This window comes from Suillus clintonianus (genome assembly GCF_016758775.1).
Source record: "Suillus clintonianus strain FC179 chromosome Unknown DEU56scaffold_75, whole genome shotgun sequence".
Taxonomy (NCBI): domain Eukaryota; kingdom Fungi; phylum Basidiomycota; class Agaricomycetes; order Boletales; family Suillaceae; genus Suillus; species Suillus clintonianus.
Genome location: NW_024539299.1, coordinates 148,048 through 168,542, shown reverse-complemented (window position 1 = coordinate 168,542; position 20,495 = coordinate 148,048). Strand labels below are relative to the sequence as shown.

The 20,495-nt window shown below is 48.2% G+C and overlaps 8 protein-coding genes across 8 annotated transcripts; 6 read left to right on the top strand and 2 right to left on the bottom strand.

The window, feature by feature from the left end:
- Positions 1–607: 607 nt before the first annotated feature.
- DEU56DRAFT_758775 (uncharacterized protein) lies at positions 608–1,504 on the bottom strand (the record flags this gene model as incomplete). The annotated part of the gene is made up of 3 exons (XM_041350261.1): positions 608–1,003; positions 1,061–1,317; positions 1,375–1,504. 3 exons carry the CDS (start codon positions 1,502–1,504, stop codon positions 608–610), a joined length of 783 nt encoding a protein of 260 aa, XP_041205214.1.
- Positions 1,505–2,065: 561 nt separating this feature from the next.
- Positions 2,066–3,105, top strand: DEU56DRAFT_915906 (uncharacterized protein; the record flags this gene model as incomplete). Its single annotated transcript, XM_041357798.1, has 4 exons — positions 2,066–2,461; positions 2,516–2,566; positions 2,621–2,904; positions 2,952–3,105. 4 exons carry the CDS (start codon positions 2,066–2,068, stop codon positions 3,103–3,105), a joined length of 885 nt encoding a protein of 294 aa, XP_041205213.1.
- Positions 3,106–4,134: 1,029 nt separating this feature from the next.
- Positions 4,135–5,704, top strand: DEU56DRAFT_915905 (uncharacterized protein; the record flags this gene model as incomplete). Its single annotated transcript, XM_041357797.1, has 3 exons — positions 4,135–4,842; positions 4,890–5,106; positions 5,151–5,704. 3 exons carry the CDS (start codon positions 4,135–4,137, stop codon positions 5,702–5,704), a joined length of 1,479 nt encoding a protein of 492 aa, XP_041205212.1.
- A 502-nt stretch (positions 5,705–6,206) lies between these two features.
- DEU56DRAFT_959146 (beta-galactosidase, domain 2-domain-containing protein) lies at positions 6,207–7,999 on the top strand (the record flags this gene model as incomplete). The annotated part of the gene is made up of 7 exons (XM_041359298.1): positions 6,207–6,352; positions 6,421–6,470; positions 6,541–6,706; positions 6,759–7,194; positions 7,664–7,735; positions 7,799–7,909; positions 7,961–7,999. The coding sequence occupies 7 exons, from the start codon at positions 6,207–6,209 to the stop codon at positions 7,997–7,999; spliced, it is 1,020 nt and encodes a 339-aa protein (XP_041205211.1).
- An 868-nt stretch (positions 8,000–8,867) lies between these two features.
- Positions 8,868–9,278, top strand: DEU56DRAFT_703528 (cytochrome P450; the record flags this gene model as incomplete). The annotated part of the gene is made up of 3 exons (XM_041347351.1): positions 8,868–8,919; positions 8,970–9,099; positions 9,149–9,278. Coding segments are annotated over 3 exons (312 nt in total), but the record flags the coding sequence as incomplete, so codon positions are not given.
- A 1,078-nt stretch (positions 9,279–10,356) lies between these two features.
- DEU56DRAFT_742666 (uncharacterized protein) lies at positions 10,357–11,225 on the top strand (the record flags this gene model as incomplete). Its single annotated transcript, XM_041348949.1, has 4 exons — positions 10,357–10,547; positions 10,596–10,734; positions 10,784–10,975; positions 11,028–11,225. Coding segments are annotated over 4 exons (720 nt in total), but the record flags the coding sequence as incomplete, so codon positions are not given.
- Positions 11,226–13,352: 2,127 nt separating this feature from the next.
- On the top strand, positions 13,353–14,628 carry DEU56DRAFT_689232 (uncharacterized protein; the record flags this gene model as incomplete). Its single annotated transcript, XM_041347082.1, has 2 exons — positions 13,353–13,491; positions 14,381–14,628. Coding segments are annotated over 2 exons (387 nt in total), but the record flags the coding sequence as incomplete, so codon positions are not given.
- A 900-nt stretch (positions 14,629–15,528) lies between these two features.
- DEU56DRAFT_915900 (uncharacterized protein) lies at positions 15,529–20,447 on the bottom strand (the record flags this gene model as incomplete). Its single annotated transcript, XM_041357796.1, has 12 exons — positions 15,529–15,567; positions 15,630–16,205; positions 16,263–16,427; positions 16,488–16,577; positions 16,634–17,244; positions 17,300–17,533; positions 17,951–18,281; positions 18,330–18,650; positions 18,700–19,068; positions 19,114–19,428; positions 19,487–19,790; positions 19,867–20,447. 12 exons carry the CDS (start codon positions 20,445–20,447, stop codon positions 15,529–15,531), a joined length of 3,936 nt encoding a protein of 1,311 aa, XP_041205207.1.
- Positions 20,448–20,495: the final 48 nt, after the last annotated feature.

The window sequence follows — 20,495 nt, the reverse complement described above, 5'->3', positions numbered from 1 at the left end:
ATACTATGTCAACGACTTCAAGCTCATTTGCGAAGCAGGAATCACTCACTGATGTGCTTGCGGACGCGTTTGGAACAAAGTGTGAATCAACAGCCTCCTTCGCGCGATCTCGTCTTCTTTGACTTGCAAGACTACTAACCCTCTTATAGGACCGACAGTTTGCGCGATGCCTATACAGTCCTCGATGGTCTGTTGTCCTCTCCCAAGAGCAACCCGGAGCATCACAAGACACCATCAGAAAAAACACAAAAAAACCTATCCAAAGCGTTGCGGAAAAGTGCATGGCACTTCCGAGCTGGCTAGCAGATGTTTTGCAACTAGTACTAGTGCTAGATGATCGTGTTGCAAACACGAACTTTGACTCCGGGTTAGTTACTAGTTAGTAGTAGCGACTGACTTGACATTTGTTTGCCACGGACGCAAGTTCAATATGCTATCTGACAGTCCAGCATTGCATGGGCATACATATTGATTCACAATAGTACCAGTACAACCCGAGGGTAGATCAGAATGTAATGTTTACACTGTGCAGTACGTATGAAAAACTGATCTACCATATGTCTGAACGTAACATGCGACAAAACCAAGATACTGTAAGCATAATGTACTAGTGATCCACAAGACATTTCTCCATAGGAGGAGCATGAGCCTGTAAAAAGCCGAGTACGTCGTCAGCCCGCCGGACAGATCTCCTATCGTTGTCACGGGCGGTAAGGAGATGCTGACTATCCGAGTCTGTGGGAGGTACACGAGGTAATGACAGTCGTTGAGAAAGGATGTCCAATACCATTCCCAATTCCCGCTCTACCATAACGAAGTCCGATTTCGATGTATCAGACGCAGAAACAGCAACAGCTTCCCATCTTTGGACTACCGCGATGTCCCAGCATGAGACGAAGTAGCGCATGCGTTCCCGCTCCCGAATTGCTTCCAGTAAGTGAATAACGCGGTGGAAATAGTTCGCATTGAGCCGCCCCAAATGCCTCAAATACGCATCTTTAACCTAGAAAGGTGGCACACAGCATGAGAGCAATAAAATATGTATAAAATTAGGGTCTACCTTCTGTTCGACAATTTCCGATATGCCCTGGTCACAGACAATGTTATTCAACAGCCTGTCAAGGACACGGTGGTCTTCAGACGAATTGATCCACCCATCGGGAGGGGGAGCGTCGCTGTGTTGGTTCTCGGTGGAATGACTCGGAGTTGGCGATCCAACCCCTTCAGAGGTGTTGGCGATACGACATGCGCCGCCGGAACCCTTGGAATTGGGTGTCAACGGATATTTATCCTCTGCATCTGAGGTAGTGCTAGTTGCTATTATTTTTATATTTTTATATATTATAGACTTGATTTATGATAAATCATAATTACCTGATCCTGTCATGGATAATAATGAGGGAGAGCTCGGAGGAGAGTTTGGACGGCGACCGGAAGTGTCGGTACTCCCAGCAAGATCAAACGAAGAATGGTGAGGTCGCCGAGGAGGCGTGGATGGCAGCATGGTAGGACATGGAACTTCTTCAGCTTGAAGTTCAGTAGTGCAAGACACTGGGGTCAAGTTAAACATCATTGTTTGAGAGCGATTTCATGAGTTGGTTTTCACGTTGGTTAATAGGATGTCGGAGTTTGAAACTAACCTTCGCTGAACACTCTCCCTGAACCAATCATAGCACTCGCACCTCAGACAAGCTTGTTGACTCGTGGAGCACGTGAGCCAGGAATGAATGATATTCCGGTGTGACGAGGTGTTCTAGTCCAGAAGAAGGTCACATCGGAGAACCTCACTGGAAAACCAGTACATATTATTAAACCTGGTAACATATACTTCCGAAAGGAAGAACTGTATTGAAACGCAGCACATACCAAAACTGGTAACTTAGAACTGTTTGAAACTCAGAACATACCAAAAATGGAAACTGCGGCATTGCTTCCACACGAAGCACCCCTTGGTGACAAACAATTGCTATGTAGTACTTATGAGAGCTGCCAACTCCTGGATAAAAACCAGCTTCATGGCAGCTATATATACTCAGGACGCTGATACTTGGCCCTCGTCAAGGATATGATCGCACATATCGATTTTGATCGAGTGTCTGAATCTACATCTAGGTCTACATCTAGGACTGCTAAGAATGTATCAAGACTCCATGCTCATTTACCCTGGGGGGAATTCTCAAGCCCCCCGTCATCTCCTACTGGAATTCCCTACTCGGATATTCAGGTTGATGCTCTGAGTCAACCATCCACAGTACTGGTACTTGATCCTACTAGTCATGGTAGTACTGACCCGGAGTCATGGCATAAATCACTCTCTGCCGCGTCATCCGCTGTCAGGGTCCATACTAGTACCTACCCAGTGGGGGCGATCTCTCCCAGTCTCAGGCTCGCATCAGACGAGGAATCAGATCCTGATGTGGAGGTGGCTGCACTCAAGCCGCTTCCTAGCTATCAAGGAGTAGTAAGTGCTCACTCCAATACTTTGCTTGCAATGACATACTCACATTTGTCTCAGTTGTGTTCAGACAAGGAATCAAAAAATCAAAGAGCTGTCGCAATAAGAACAGTGGGTGTCTGCATCTGCATGCTTAGTAATTTCGTTGTACTGATCTTCAAGTAGAACACCAAAGTAGGCCAGGCTTCTTGCACTGCAACTCGTCAGACTTGCAAGAGGAAGATTGATAGTATCGATGGTGTCGACGCTGAACATGGTGGTAAAGAGAACATACCTCTCAGTGATGCCCCGGCTACTGTCAAGCGTATCTGCCGGGAGAAAACTGGCACTGACTGGTCATCGGTCCTCGATATTGTTGAGTATGGTGAAGAGCGGCGCAGGCAGAGCGAAGGTACGGTCGCTCAAGCTGTCACGTCAGTGGCGGAGGAAGATTTACGGCTGAGTGTAGAGTTACGATGAGACTCGAATCCACCTACTAGTACTTAGTCCTAGACAGATCATCGACAGACGAAAATAGCCGTTCCTTCGCTTATTTCGTTGAGGGGCAGATGGAGACTGCAGGAGAGATTGGCGTGGTACCAGTGCAAGCCGAGATTGAGCAAGTGGGATGGGTTGACCAGCGTGAAGCGGGACCTGCCCCGGACGCATGATGTATATCAGAAGAGGGTGAGGAGGGTGTTCTGTGAGCAGATGAGAAGAAAATATGTTTAGTAAAAGACATGAGTGCAACGCAACGAGTGGACTTACCTGGTCGTCATTAATGACACGGCTGTAGAATGATAAGGTGCGGTGCAATAAGATGGGGACTTTGATACATAAAAAATGTCGTGGTGTGCGCGCACCGCGTCTAGACTCTGAATACATACCTGACATAGAGGAAACTTATTTTACATAACTTACAGGTATCGTGTCAATGGGCATTGGGGAAGAAAGCGAGGCCGTCTATTCAAATCTCTCTGGATCTACAGATGATGATCTGCATGAGGCGGCGTAGTTTCGCTGGGTAGATATAACTCGTAAGATGGTGGGTAGCTGAGGATCTGAGGCAGCCCTAATTCGTGTCTACGACTAAGTCATTCTATTTGTCATCACGGCTTCCACCGCGACCTACTAAGCGGGCGAACGCGTAACTGAGACGCGTTTTGATACATGCGTCTTTCATTTCGCTTTCATCTCGTGTTCGCCCCTATTGACTTCTTACCCACTTACCACTTCCCTTTAGGTGTTTTAGCAGCGTTTTTGGATTGTGTCGTGCACTCGACGCCCTATTTGCTAATCGACCCGGCGGATATCTTTGTCTGCGCTGCCCGGAAAAAGCCGCACGCACCCCCCACCCCCTGGACCCAACTGTCACCGGCCCTTTCATTTAGTCCTGCTAAATCCTGCAGATACCTTTCAGCCATACCACTGAAACACCCGCGAAAATGTGAAAAGCACATGGAATACATCATTAAATAGTGCCGGTTCTGAAATCCAGATTAGGGATCCCAATTATAGCGCCCATGCCTCATTTTTTCGGCTGTGCGGTTTTATATTGATAGAAGCTTTCATTAAACTGACTTCCTATCACAGACTCGATCCCAGAGGTTTGCGGTTGCGCCGCCATAAAAATTAGTTGATGAATTCCTGCTGATGATCTCAGGCTACTACTGCCTCTGGGTGTGTCCAACACGACCACCATGTATCCTGGCTTTGGCCAAAATTTCGATGCTCAAACGCGTCGCAGTTTCCCTCCTCAGGCTGATGACCAGTATCCAGAGCTACCCACTCTACCATCGTCATCGACTGCCGCGTACTATCCCGCCACTTCTTCCCATCCGCAATTATCATTCTCCAATCAACCCATGTATCAAGAACCCTTTGGGACCTTCCTGCCGCCGCCAGTGACTGCCGCGGACCAGAGCCATCGTGACTATCGTCTCGCCACCTTTAACGCTAACCATCTGCCTCCCTCATCGTTTTCCAGCCAGCCCCCCTTTGGGCCCCCAATGTCATTCCCCGATCCAATTCTTCGTCCCGACTTCTTCGATTCGTCCACGCCCCAATATCGTAGTCCATCCCAGGACGTACCACCTTACTGGGACTCCGCAGTGTTGTCTAATATACCATTTGATACATACTACAATTCGGTCGCTCAGGATCAGCCTCAAGACTTCCTGTCCATTGATCGGCTCTCTACGATGCCTCCAGGCGGAGATGACATACCCCCGCTCGGTGACCCCCTACCTGTTCTGTTACCTCCCAATGAGCCACGTCCGCAGCCTGTCGGACGTTCGGTACCTGACTCTCTTCCGATCCGTCAGTCTGGGTCACGAAGTCGCCCACTCCAATTTCACCCATACAACCGCTCGTCCCAGTTAAAGCTAAGGGGCGTAGCAATAAACAATGTGAGCTATTATTGTCCAAACCGTCAAATTCTAACTAACTATCCCAGGATATTCCGGATGGGGGCAAGCCCCTGCAGCCCAAACCATCCCGTATCGGACCGTCGCTCTACGATGAGGACAACTCAACTCATCAAACCATATTCAACAACACTACCGACACACTCATCAGATCCGCGTTGAACAACAATCCTTTCTTGTTCGAGCAAGAAAGAAAGCAGCAGGCCCTGGACGCGCTAATTAGTTCAGCATCTGAGTTTGAGAAAGGTAGGCAGCACTCCTTTTGCAGAGCGTAACTGACACTCTAAAAGATCACGGGAAGCAATGGGCCACAGACAACCTGGGGGAATTCTATAGATCAACTACGCCGCCATCCGCGAGCATCATGTCGAGCTGTAAGAAGGTCGCGCGTGGACTAGTCCAACACGGGTATGGGCTACGTCCCTCAGTCTGGTTGCGTACCTCCGAAATCCAGCACCAGGTACAGATGGTGGAGAATCTCACCGCTTCATTCCCCCCGGAATTTATATTCGAGAAGGATGATTCTGATAAGCGGTGGGCGTTCGAGAACCGGGTGGTCTTAGACGTCGTTTTGAACACCATCACGGACCTCGGATACTCGTCGTACCTAACAGATCTCAAGAGCATCACCTGCACAGCTTGCGCGGCTGTTCTTTGCGCCCTGAAGGAGCGATCAAGTGGGAGGTTCGCGAGGATAGAATTTGTGGTCTCGCAATACAAAGAGGAATATGAATCATTCATGAATTACATCGAAACCGTTATCCTACCAGACCCAGAGCTATCTGCTCGGTGGGAAGAGTTCACTGTACTCGTCTTTGATACATTGAACACCATTTGCTCGTAATCTTGATATAGCGGTTACCTTCTCAGATTTTCCTTTACTCATGTCACCTTACGTATGCCACATCACTTTTGCTACTCGGTCAAACTTCTGTATCATATTCATTCACTGCGGAAACGAGACAACAACCCTACCCTATCTCGAGGGAGTATGCGTATAACCTGACGTAGAAAAAAGTCTAAGCGGACAAAATACTAACACCAGTTTTCACGCCAGGCTGTCCCACGGACTCCCACCGCTGCATCCATACTACCGCCGTGAGTCTACAAATCCTATACAACCCAACATTTGAGTTAATGTCGGGGTGTTTCTAGGTGAGTTCACTCTTTTTTTCTTTCTTTTCGCTAAGTCCTCGACCAGAAGTTCAGAACCAACTCATGCATTTAGATAACATCCTCCGGCACCCGCAAGTAGTAGCTTCGCCTAGCGTGGTCAATAATGCATCCCTTTTCATTCCAGCTCTTACCAGGTAACACATTATTCTACGCCCTTGTTACGCTTTCACATGACCATCCCGCCAGGTCATGATCAATGCCGCGTACTCACGGGATCCAATTTTGAGAATGTCTTCAACCTTCATCTTTGGGCGTCTAATGCAAAACTAATCAACTACTACATGATATATGGGCAAGCCCTTTTTTCTCATACTTGGTAGGAAGCTTAACACGCTCGCAGAGTTGAACTTCCTGGGGTGCACTTCCTTTCCCCGGTGTTTACAGTGAGATTCTTCCTATACAGTACAATTGCTGGCTTATTGGCTCACAGCTTCGTATGATTACGGGAGTGCCATTGCAGAGAACAGAGAGCTGACTGCCAAGTATCCGGAGCTTAAGTGTCAGGTCTCTTTCTGCGAAGCCCCCCAGATTTCTACAAGACGGACTGGGTTGGAGACAGTACTGGCAGAATTGTTTCCGTCTCCAATCCAGCCGCCTTTGTGACTCTATTGAGGAACCCCGACTCGGCGGCGTCGTTCTACATTGCAAGACAAGAGAACTCCACGACAACGTGAGCTCATAGTATGCCGTCACGTTGACCTGTGTGTTTACAATTTCATTAGGGATGTAACAGCTTTCAAGCTAAATGTCACTACTTCTGCTGGTAACTTTGAGGTCCCCCGTGCTACATCCAGTATCACGCTCACGGGCAGACAATCAAAAATTATCGTCACCGATTACTCATTTGGCTCGTTATCGAAGATTCTATATTCTACAGCGCAGGTTCTGTATGCAGGCCGGATTGGTGGGAGAGATGTACTGTACCTCTACGGTGACTCTACATCTGAGTCAGAGGCTGCTCTGACATTGCGTGGTACACCTCGTATACAAGGGGCAGGAGTCTCCTTGGTACCCCCTAATGGCATCACTACCGTCACTTTCCGTCCGGGCATACAAGGACTCATTACAATTTGGGATTCCAGCGAACAGCTTGTCCTCTATAGTGATCCCGACACCGCTGGCACCATTTGGTCGCCCAAAATCCCTGCACAGGATTCCGTCGACATACCTACTAGATCTAGACCTATTTATTCCACAGCGCTTTAGTAATCATAATCATGTTATTTATTATCAAGCGTCGTATCATTCACTTTGAGCTCTCAGCGGAAAATTTAAAAAATCTTGAAGTTGCATTTGAAGGCTAGAAATTCTAGCTATGTCAGAACTCACATGGCGCAGCTGATCAACATAGTGTATGTAGAAGGAACGATTGTTCATCCGATGAGTCTAGCGATGGTCTGTCTATATAGGGGGAGGACTAGATCAAAATCGCGATGGGCCTATAAGTCACGTGTCTACTGATACCATGTCTTCCTCAGACCAACAAGAGTCCCAGGCTATTCGTCCGCTACAGGTCCTATACTGCCAGAGTAAACACGATTTTTTATTTATTTGACTCGTATTGCTGATGTACGTCTATTTCTCTAGTCTGCACGTTTCCTCCCGAATACTGTGATTTTGGCTCCAGCTTGACGAGATGCAAGGAATGGCTCCAGGGCGCACCGTGACTCTCAGCTTTTTGACAAGTACTGCTCAGATGGTAAGCACTGCATTTCAGTACTAGTGTTCTGCTAATCGCGATTGTCTTCAAGAGGTTCTCCAGTCAAATATTGGCACCCTCAGCTTGGAGGTGCAGGCAAAGCTCGGCGAGAAGGACACTGCAAAAAAGGAGGCAAAGGCTGAGGCAAAGGCGGATGCTGCACTTAAAAATATGGTGCGTTCTTGAGCTACCTGGACCGCACATTCATCGCTCACATCCATGTAGGCGTCGCAAGTATCAATTAAGAGCTCAGGTACCTCATAACGATTCGTCTCAGCATGTGCCACGATGCTTGTAGGACTTGCTATGGCAGGTGAGTCGGTGTCACAGTAACTAGTGTATGACATTAATCAGGCTGATCTTTGTGAAGAGGTCTGTAGTGCGCATCCTACCAGTGGTGGTCCCTACTTCTGGGCTGCTATGTTGTCTGAACCGGGCAATGCTCCACTTGCATCTTGAATCACGGGCTGGTTTAACTTGTTGGGCCAAGTTGCAGTCACGACTGGGATAAGGTACATAAGTCGTAGCATTTCTGTTGAAAACAATGACTTTGTTGATGTTCTCCTAGCTTTGGTTGCGCGAATTTCCTTTTCACCGTGTGTACGTTCAACACATCATTCACGCCAACCTCGAGGACTACCATGGGTGTCTATGCCGCAATTTCACATAGCTATACTATGATCATATTGGTCACAGTGGATATTTCTTCCGTCCAAGACGACCAGGACTAAGTAATCAACGTCACCTCCCATTTCACGATGAGACCTGCTCATCGAGCACATATAAATATGTGAGTTACCAAACATGGCATGAATCTGGATTCTGATATGATGATTTCAATTTCTCAGTTACGCATCTGCCGCCACCATCACTTCATAGACGCCAGGTACAAGAAGCGATAAGCGGCTCCCCATGCACTTAGTATGATAATCTGTTTCTTGCTTTGGATCTCTATCAGCGCACTACTTTAATCATGTTGCCTTCAGTTGATGGCCACCTTGCTATCCTCGCCGTCTTACCTCTTTCCCTTGCTATAGTCATAGCCTTCACTCGGTTCAGATAGAATAGACAGAACAAGCCTCGCCTTCCTCCTGGCCCGGTGCCGCTCCCATTGCTGGGGAACCTCTTGTCTGTTGATACCAAGGAACCTTGGTTGACCTATACGGAATGGGGCGCTGCTTATGGTATGTGAACAAATAGTATGGCGCGTATGTGGTGCACATAATTCTATCAGGAGACTTGGTCTTCGTGCGACTTCTAGACCAGGAAGTCGTAGTGATCAATTCTGAGCATGTTGCACGAGCTTTACTGGACAAACGTTCTCGGATTTATTCCGATCGACCATACTTAGCCATGATCGAGCCGTATGTTCTTCTAATATTCAATCATCCAATCATTCTGAAGTTCAGCAAGATTTGGTTGGTCGGTCAACTTTGCGTTCACAGGTTACGGCGACGAATGGAGCCTTTGCCGACGACTCTTTCAACAAACTTTCCATCCCGGCTCTGCAATCAAGTTCCGCCCCATGCAGATGACACGAGCTCGTGAGTTGATCGAGAGGCTCCGAGTCTGACACTGACTTCTTCCGCGCATTCAAGTTCTCCCGGCCACCTAGCACCCTTATTGATCGCGCAGCGTATGAGACGCTTATCCGTGACTAATAGGTGGTACCTTGAGGTTGCCGGTTGTTTCTACCTAGTACTAACGTATCACCAAGGTCTTATGCCCTGGTATCCTGTTTAGGCAACCACCTTGGCCGAACACCAGAGCATCATAAAGCGGGCCCTTAGTAAATGTTTCCTAAAGAGGCATTTGTTCAAGCATGCTAACGTTACTACCAGTGTTCTCCTCAACAGGCATGGACTTTTTAAGCGCTGTTCCCGACCGTATAAATATAAGATGCAAGCCGTCTTCCCATTACTAACATTCCTCTCCCTCTCCCACTCCCACTCCCTCTCCCTCCTATCTCTATCACATCACACGGCAGGTGCAGCATGTTGCATGTCGAGGGCAGCGCGTCGCACGACCACTCAGGCAGTACGTCGCACGTCGAGAACCGACAGACTGAAGGCGACACGTCAAACCTCGAAGGCCAGCACATCCAACGGCCCGATGCAGCGGCAGCATCTGCAGATGCTCGACAGAGACGCAGGATTGCGCAACTGGAGGAGAAGTTGGAGGTCCTGGAGTCGGGGCGCGCAATCAAAGAAAGGTATGACTCAGACTTTTATAGCACGTAGGGAGTTGGCCCCTCTCACTATCTGCCAGGCAATCAAACTACTACATGGCTCAAGGAAGAGCTTTCAGGCGTGTCGTCTCTCTTTTCGACAATATCGAGGACCTCGTTACCGAAAACGACCGACGATTAGAATGCGGGGACGACCAAGACTCTACCATCGAGTAAGTTTTTCGTTCTTTAAGTCGGTTTGTACGCACTGACCATGCGCTCGTTCATGTAGCCAAGATAGGCTGCAGATAGGGTACGGTGCCCTCACTGGCACCTTGACGTGGTTTCATAAAAAGGGCATGGAATTGGAGTACGACGACTTCTTACGACTGTTGAAAACGGTACGCTTGTCCTTTATCAGTGATCGCTTGTGTCTTCCTAAGTATATATTTAGCTTCGACTAGGGGCTGATAGCGCTCGAGGTGACGACACTTCCAAGCTCAAGACTCTCGTTTCCGAATGGGTTAATCGGGAATTCAAGTCAGATCCCCCGGTCGACCCCCACGATAAATATTCCCGCGGATTCATCAACGATGCGTGCGGGAGGCTACTCTGCCCGTCTGAGCTTGACTGGAACGACCCAGCGTGAGTAGTGCCTCGGGATCCCGAGAAAAGCAACTCACTGTTCACTAGTGTAAGGACAGGGATTCGAGATCGCTCAGAGGGTCATGTTGTGACAGATCTGTCTTTTCCGACCTTCCTGTATGACAAGTACACCGCTAATCCGGACGATCTGGAGGAGGGTCTCTTCAAGGGTAAAATTCTTATTCAGGTGTGTCATACCAACAAAGCCGTTGGCGGCGATCTCAACAGTTTCGCAGGGATACAAAGCTGTTTTCACATCACCTTCGTCAGCAAAGGACGTCGAAGGTGATGGCGACGGCGCGGATGTCATTCAGAACAACAGACGTGCTAGGAAAACTCTCTCCGGAATCAAGGTAAAAAAACACGTGGCGCAAATCATCAACATGAAAAAGGTCACGCCTCGCTCGATCGCATACATCACGTGCCAAGTAAGTTGTATTGTTATGCCATTTGAATGATACTTGACGCTCACACTGGTAGGTTCGATTCGCGCTGTCGTCTGTTACCTCGTGGCGGTCTGTTGATGGGGACTTCGACTATGTCCAATTCTGGCAGACCATTGTAGACTTCTTCGAAAGGGCCCCTGGTCGAGAAGCGCAGCGCAGAGTTAAGAGACTCCTCGATTGGTGGACTAGGTGTGTTATGCATACTCCTAACACGCCTCGCCTGAACTGGTAACATTCAGGAAGATTTTCGGAAGGAATCACCGTAATGACCTCAGCGAAGCGGCCAAGGAGAACATGTCCGTTAATGCTTTGGCAAGGCAGCGGGCACTGCGCGATGATGCTATGTTGGATTCGCCATAGAGCTCTACTACCCAGTTCCCTAGTTTACTACCAATTTAAATGAATTTAATTTGCTTGATGATAGTCGCTTGCAAAGCACATGACTGAAACCACAAAGGATAACGCGACTATGCTGAACTTGCCGTTTTCGAATCATCGCTCAAACCAAGGACCAGTTCCTTGATGGGCGCATTTGTCTTTCCTAGTCCGAAACCACAAAATACAGCGCTAATGTCGTGAACTCTCTGTTTTCTGGTCATTATGCGAATAGCTCAGATCAAGTACCGGTTCCTTGATGGGCGCATTTGTCTTTCCTAGTCCGAAACCACAAAATACAGCGCTAATGTCGTGAACTCTCTGTTTTCTGGTCAACTTGCAAATAACTCGGATCAAGCACCGGTTCGTACATCGGCACAATGTCTTTCACAGTCTGAAACCACGAAATACAGCGCGAACATCGTGATCACAGGACAGAAAGTATGGACCTGTGAGGTAGATACAATTGAACGACACATTGAATTCAAAGTCCTGCTGTCAACGCTTAGGATAGTCGAGTTATTAGCATCGTTTTCCTCAAGCCAAGAATTCGTGCTGTATGTGCGTGAAGGCATGTACAATATAAAATAAATCCGAACAATATTCATAGAACTATTTAAGTTCTGGAGCGCGGATCCTTCGGTGTGATTTTGGAGAGTCGAAGCAGGCCAAAGGTTTTTTGTCGCTCGCTTGGTGAGCACACCTTCGCCATTTCGCAAAGGTAATGCTTTTTCGCACGAATTCCCAACTGATATATGGCAGACGATCATTGAATATCTCACACATCATGTGTTAAAATTCAAAGTGGCGCGTGTTGGCTCAACCATTGGCTTTTCCGAACAACAATCTGTTCTCGTTCGCTTGGTGGACAACCGTCATTCTTTACAATATCACCTCTTCTCCTTTTGGTTTCGAAATCGTCCACCAGTTCACTGATTTTGAAGCACGTTGCGAAATTTGCTGGCGCCCGCATGGGCCAACCCATACTCGTCATCCGGAAGGCACTGATCTTTCACTCTTAGCTTCGAAACTGCTAACCTTCCTTAAGATGTTAGGCGCTTCACACAATGATGTCAAACCTTCAAGCAAGTCGCGAAAATTACTGTCGCCTACTCAGGCCAACACATACTTATTGTCTGGAAGGCATGGACTTTCACTTTTAGCTTCGAAACTGTTAACCTGTCTTCAGATGTTAGGCACTTCGCACGATGGTGTTGAGCCTTCAAGCAAGTCGCGAAATTTATTGTCGCCCACTCGGGCCAACACATACTTATCATTTGGAAGATATCGACCTTCACTCGTAGCTTCGTAATCATGAACCTCCCTTCCGATGTGGCCTTCTTGATCAATCTAGCTTAACTGTAAACTTTTGCCACCCCTTCACTTCAATTGTGAGTTTGAGTGATATCATGACCTTTTCCCGATCGGAAACTTTTGTAGGAAAATTAGGGAATGTTCGGCCTGCTATAAGGCCACACATAACAATGTGATCATCGATAGCAGAATTATACTGATTCTTGTGATTATGTACTATATATCGTGATATATGGCATTCTACGTTCCTCCCCGGTTCACTGATGGGTGGCTGTGGTTGCGAAGATGGCTGGGTCTGAGTCGCACCACTGGATTGTGTGGCGTTGGGCTTGGGAGGCCGTGAGCTGCCCAGAGTAGTGCGTAGTGGTTTCTTTTTTCGTTTCTCTCTTGCTGACGCATTCCTCTACATAATGTCAAGACGAGTCAAACATCTGAGAAGGAGAAAAAACGTACACGTTTTCCCTGTGCGTACGGGACCTCAACAACTGCTGGGCCGCGCCCGTGGAATTCGATGTTTTCCCTATTTCGTCCGCGCCGTTTACAGCTGTGTGCGAAACTAATGGCAGTGGCAAAATTTTGGCATCCGCGGTGACGAAAAAGGAAATAGGTAGAACAATGCGTCCAGGACGCTCGCAGGCATTTGTAGACTTTTCAGACGACATTGGCGACACCAGCTAGCTTGCCCTGTCACGTAAATGCTATGGTTAACCGAAGGATCAGCAACGATCTCAAAGACTGCGCACTTCGGCTGTGGAATCATGGGTGGGAATTGGCAGACATCTGTGAAGCATTTGGTGTCAGCGAGAGGAGTTAGGCCCCCTGAAGCTCCCTATAAGGTCTGTCCGTCCAGAACTCCAAAATCAGCCCTAAAAAATGCAACTTTTCGACCGTCAAAAATGCTAAGTCGGATAGAGGTCAGTGGTCACACAGTGTGATGGGAGTGTGACCTCCACCAAAAGTGTGACATTTTGCGGTGTGTACTGTGCGTACATAGACAAGGTATGTTAGTACTTGGGGACATCTAATTTCTAACTGGCTTCTTAGACAATCCTTTCCCCACTCCCATCCCAAGACCCAGTGTAGAGGATTACCTCCGCATAGTGGAAATCCCCAGCGGAAACGTGCAATGAGTTCATCCGCTGGTACACCAGTTGTTGTCTGAGAATCCAGTGAGTCTACCAGGTTTAATTGAACATCGAGAGTGTAACTCACCGCTTGTAGGATGTGTCCCTCGATAGATCCATGTCCAGGACTTGGTTTAACTTGGCCAGTAGCGAGAGGAGCGATCCATGAGCTGAATACGACGTAGTCACGGTTGTCGTCTCCATCCTGTAGTACCGCGCTGTATGCATTGATGAGTACTCCGGGAATCTTCTTGCGATCAGAGGACAATAGGGGTTCGAGATCGGAGTGTGTGAGTTCTATATTTCGAATTTGGCGTGTTTGCCGCACAAGATCATCTTCAGGAAGCTTCATTATGAGAACGGGGCTCTGACCTGCGCTGGCAAAGTCTATATTATCCATCTCCAAGTCACTACATGACCTGCCCTGATGTCCGCCTGAGACCGCCAAAAATGCAAACTTCGGACAGACATCGGCCCTCCAAAAGCCTCAAAAATGCTAAGTCCGGACAGAGATTTGGCCAAATTTCGGCCTCAAAAATGCTAAAATTCGGACAAGCCTATGGGGGAGCTTCAGGGGGCCTGAGGAGTTGCTACCGCTGGCGACGGATCTTTGAGGAGTGTGGTACTGCAACGAAGCCCCCTTCTCCACTCACGGGACGAACTCGAACAATCACGCGAGCCCTGCTAACAGCCATCGAAGATCTCTTCACTGTGGACTCTGATCTTTTCCTTGACGAGGTTTGCACTTGGCTTGCAGTCGGCCATGATATCGTTGTCAGTACCTCTACCCTATCGCGCAACCTCAAAGAAGCTGGTCTCACACGCAAGATCCTTCGAAAACTTGCTTCCGAGCGTGACGAGGCCCGACGAGAGGAATTCAAAGCAAGTCTTCGAAACGATTTCATCGGAGATGGCTCAGAATTCGTCGTCATCGACGAAACCAGCAAGAATGACCGGACATATGCGCGGCACTACGGACGAGCACCAAGGGGACATCGCGCACAACTCACGGACGTATTTGTTCGAGGGGATCGGTACTCTTTGTGTGCCGCTATGACTGTGCAAGGCTACATTGCAGCTCAAGTAGTCGAAGGTTCATTTGATGCGCAGGACTTCTACGACTTCATTGCTGAGGATGTGGTAATTATGTGTCCTTTCTGTGCCTGTTTAGCTTTGAAGATACAATTTTTTCTAGCTTCCACACATGAATCCCTTCCCCGCAGAGCGTTCCATTATTGTTCTCGACAATTGCCGGATTCATCACAACGAAGACCTTGTTGACCTTGTCGAAAGTGCCGGTACATTTTTTATCTGTTCCTTCCCTCGTAAAGCTAACATCGAATAGGTTGTCTCATACTATACCTCCCTCCGTACTCACCTGATCTGACTCCAATCGAGGAGTCATTCAGTGCCCGTAAGTTATCAATAATTCACGCATTCTCTGTGTCTGATCTATTGTTGAAGTCAAAGCTTATATTCGCCGTCATGGCCATCAGTTGCGACAACTCGAAGATCCTGTTGATGCCCTGCTTGAAGCAACGAGTTGTATTACAGCGGAGAAGGCATATGGGTGGTTCCGGAACGCAGGGTACATCGTGCTATGATCAAGAATGCTTGTACTTGTACAATTTGAATGCAGCTGTGCCAAAAAAAAACTTTGGATGATTGAACAATGCACGAACTCGGAACATCCAAGAAGATCAATGAAAGGTGATGCGAAAACTACAGAATCATTTGGACCAAGTGCCCGACTTTATGGCGCTACAAAATTTTTTGTGTGCGGCAAGGAAAGCTTGCCAGCCAAGTCTCGTAAAATGACCTACTTCCCGCCATTCCTTCTCGTCAAGTGTCTCGACAGCTCTGTTTCCAGGCTGATATTCGAGAGCTGTGAGCTTCGCTTCGTCGCTGGTAGAAACATGATACTTGGTGCAAAACTCAGACAGTGATACAGCGTGAGAAGTTGTTGTACCGGGAGACGAAGATGCTGAAGGTACCTCGCCAGTAGGTGGAACGATTGCTGCTTGGGGTTGTGTGTGATCGCGCATAGCTGAGTAATAGGGCAATGGCCCATACGGATACCCACCAATGTACGGAGAGTGCATATATTGAGCCGGATGAAAAAGCTGGTGCATAGTAGGACCGTGGACATGAGACCCCGGGAATGGAGGACCATATGGATGTGCAGGCACGGGAGGACCATGTAGACTCGGAGGTGGAGGACCGTGGAGTGGAGGTGGAGGAGCTAGTTCCTGGCCTTCGAGGGCCTGCTCCAGTTGGCGCTGACGATGAAATTCACCGAATGTTGAACGAGGTGCATCGGGTGGAGGACGTGGCACCTTGAGTTTTTCAGTGAAATGCCTCGTGGTTGGAGGTGCTGAGGTATCAGCTCTTCCTGCTGCCTAGATCATCACAACAACAATCTCAGCATCACACACTGGCAAAAAAACGATACTTACAATTGAATTTGCCCAAACCTTCATTCGTATCTCAGTCAGCTCAAAATACGAGCCCATCCTCTCGTCATGCCAAACACGTAGTTGTGGAAAAAGCGGATATCTGCCAACTGGATACAGTGATTCGAGTTCGGCCTCAGCCTTCCTTCGTTTAGTAGACATGTCATCCTTTGGAATGTTTGTCAGAGGCGAGACTCGGAGCAGAATGTGTCATGAAAAATTACATACAATCATTCCTTTGGTAGTGTGAGTACCAGCTGTTTCTTCATCGAAGTTGAATGGACGCTCGACGTAGTCTGGATCACCCGTATCCCAATCCTTGGATTATACAAATGTTAGTTTGAAGAACTCGAAGTCCAAGTGCAAATGCTTACTTGTTCGTCTTTTGCAGGTTTCGGAGTGTATAGCCATATGACAATATTCTCGGCTGCTCGTTTTGCCTTGACGGCGTCAAGAAGTGCCTCGTAACCGGGTTCATCTGCGATCTTCTTGCGCGGAGCACTCTGGGCCTGATTTTCGAATTTCCATTCGAACTTCGTGACCGGAAGCATCGTTAGTCGACATGGCAAGACCTTCGCAATGTCGTGCTTGAAGGATTGGAAGGTGCGTGATGTATCCATTTTGCACGGGCCCCGCGAAACGATCGTTACAGACGCTTTGGCACCCTTGCCTGACTTTTTTTCTATTGGTGCCTCGGACCACACTTGAACATATACCGTGAATCTTCGCGGTGCGTTACTTTCCTCATCTTCGCTAGTGTCACTCACTCCGACACTGGATTTCCTAGCCTTTCCTTTGGTTTTCTTCTGTTTTCCGGTGAGTATCTGATCAATCGTTTTGTCGGAGAGGTGGCCCTGCGGCACGAATCTATTGTGTTTGTATTTTTCCATGGGTGCAGCCTGAGGGGACTTGGACTCTCGTTTCCGTTTACGAGAAGTATTGAATGATGCAGAGTCCATATTGACGAACGCGAACGCAGCAGGACCTGCAAATGTGCCATTTTCAGTCATCAAGTGAGCAAAAAGCAATATTCAACTTACCCGAGGAGATATCATCCACGTCAGTCATTTCTAGTACCGAGTGATCACTACCATCAGACCCGTCGTTCAATTCATCAACCTCAGGCTCGTCATCTTCTCTGTCCAGGTTTTCAGCTGACCAGTCGGCCTCGGAGAGATTCCCTACCCTCTTTCCGTCACGAATAGAGGGTGCAGGGGAGTCCTGGAACTCCAACGATTCCGAGTTATCGGTGCCGCACTCGTCAACAGGTACAACTGCCCCGGTTCATCAGGAAAACCACCGGTTCCTTTTCTAACTTAATTTGTCACTTAATGACGTGAAAAGTACCATTAAGTCATTTGAGTGAAAAAGCGTGAACCACTTAATTAAGCCCACTCCATCTCTGAATTTTCGCTTATTTCACACTTATTTCACTTAAAAAACCAGAAAAAGCGGCACAAGTGTTTCATTAAAAAGCAGGCATACACGAGAAAGCAGAAAATTAAGGAGACTCTCTAATATAAAAAGTCGAGAGCCAGCTGGGGGTACAGGAAAAACGGCGGACATGTGGGGGCAAAAACGGCGGCAAAAATGATGATATGACAGTGGGATTCCACCGGCGGGTGTAGTAGAAGACAACATCCTACAATGATGAATGTCAGTTGGATGAAACCGGAATGACAAGTACTTACAAAGCATAGCGCGTTCATCGTCCTCCGACTCGTCGTCATTAAGCGAGTCCTGCGGTGATTCGATGGTGTCGTTTAAGGCAGTACAAGCACGCGCCATCTGTACTGTGGTCTCTACATACCCAGCAGGCTTGCTCGAGATAGACTTCATGAATGATGTGGTGACTTTGGCCCAGCGAGCTGCTGAAAACAAAAACGGGGCATTGGTCATCTTCCCGGTGACCTTGTTGAGCACTTTGGGTAGTTTGATGACGAGTTTACCTCTGGCACTGGACGCCAATATATCCTTGACTTTCAAGTTTTTGTTTGCGAACATTCCCAGGGCGCGCTCGATCTAAAACAAAAATAAGTGCGAATTAAATTAATCTAAAATCAAACTTACTGCTGCGGCACAAAGGGCAATAACGCCCGACATCCTGATGGCCCTTGTCGCAAGTGCGTGTGTGTCGAGGTCGGGAACGTCAACGTACCCACTGATGGCGTTAAGATGCGCTGTACCCACCAGCTGTAATACGAAAGGAGAACGATATGTCGTGAGGGGACTTGGCTTGTCGGGGTCCTCGAATAGGAATGCATAGTCTGCGAGAAGGTGGGCGGCAAGTTGAACAGAATCACAGTCAGAGTTTCGTGATAAAAAGTCCAGGATAATGACCAGGCCCGTCGAGCCGAAGTTACTGCGCCATTCAGAAATTCGCTGCGCAGTCTAATTACGAGTACAGTCAGTAAAGCTCGATATAAAATAGTGAACTTACAAGGGAATGAATCGCGCCGCCGTGAACAATAGTGATGTTCAGCTCCTTGAATACAGCGTTAAAAATTAGCTGCGCATGAAGGAGAAGAACGTCGTCTGGGATAGTCCAGAGGTCTTCATAACTTCCAGCCCATAACATGACGGTAGGAAGATACTTCTTTGCCCAGCGTTGATCTACCTGCAATGTGGCAGGTAAATCAACATTACGATATGCGCTACGAGGTTTCATGTTCTCCGGCACAGTGTCCACGTTGAGCTGGCATTTGATGGCATGAGTGCTGTGGGCACGTGCAGCGGATGCCCCGAATTTGATTTTTTTGAGAGGAGGTGGTTTGCTGTCGGGGACAGAAGTCACAACCGAAACCGATGTCTGTACGAGGGTCAGAGTGAGTGCGATTATATTTAGTATCCTTACTGAGAATGTTGTGCGAAGATCTTTCTCCTTCTTCACTACCACTGGAGGCTCGGGCTCGAATGTGTCTTCAAAATCGGGGCCTTCGATATCCATGGACCAGTCAGACACCATAGACTCCTCCTCGTCATCTAAGAGGTCCTCCACGCTAGCTTTTCGCTTGAGGGTCCCGCGATTTTCGATCTGCATGAATGGGGCCTTGGGCTCCTGCGAGTACCATTCCTGTTCTGTGAATGAAGTCACAGAATCATCCAGCTCATGCGCTACTGGAGCATTAGGCTCGTCGAAGTCCACATTATCTTCGAATATCGAGGCCACCTGCGAAACAAATCATTAGTAGCGCGCGGATACTAATGATCAAACAGTGGCTACTCACCTTCGATTTCCCCTTGCCTTGGGCAATCGTGGCCTCGCGTTCCAACGTATCATCGATATCATCTGCAAAGTCGCCAATGAGGTCTTCTGCAACAGGAGCCACAGGCTTGCAAATTGGAACCTGTGCATCCGAAGTTGCCGCGGTGGAGGCAGTGCCTTGTGAGAAAATTGATGTTGGAGGCGCTCGAGTTGGAAATGAGGTGCTGGATGCACGGGACATGGGTTCTGATTTCCCGGGCTTGACGCCTGAAATCCAATTGGTCACCCAGCCACCCAATGCGAATTTCTGAGTGGTAGCATTGAAACTGGAGGTGAGATTGAGGAAATACAATGTTGATTCAGTGAGGAGTAACATCTGATGGTGAGAGAAGGAAGCCTTACGGTGCTGGCGTATCTTTCCCATCAGATACACGTGCCACGTTATTGGCGTTATCACCTTCCAATTTTGATGATGGTTCGTTGATCTTCTTTTGCATGTTACTGATAGCATCCTTTATCAGCGCCTTTCCACCTTTCTTCGTTACCTTCTTCTTTTTTGCTCCTGTGGTTCCATCCTCCATGTTCTCGACAGCCTCCATGGTCCCGACAGCCTCCATGGTCTCGACAACCTCCTGGAGGTCATTTGCTTCATCAGCCTCAATGATGTTATCAGTATGATCAACACCACGCCTTACTACAGGCTTAGTCGCCTTGCGAGCCCTTGGCTTGGGCCGAACGGGGATCACCTTTTTGTTGAGCAATTCTTCCTGCGCTTTCTCCATCTCATTTTGCATACTAGCCAAGCGTTCCAGCCCTTTTTGGACCTGTGCTTCCTGCGCTTCCTGCGCTTCCTTGAGGGCAAGGTCGTCGGCGGCCTTTTGCGCCTTGGTACGCCTCTTGATCTTTGCGTCAAGCACTATCTGGCCAGGCCGAGCGGCTGCATTTGATGGACGGGTGCGACGGAGAGTGTTTTGGGTAGACATGACTGAGGAGATGAGGTTACGACTTGGGAAGTAAGACGAAGGGCAAAA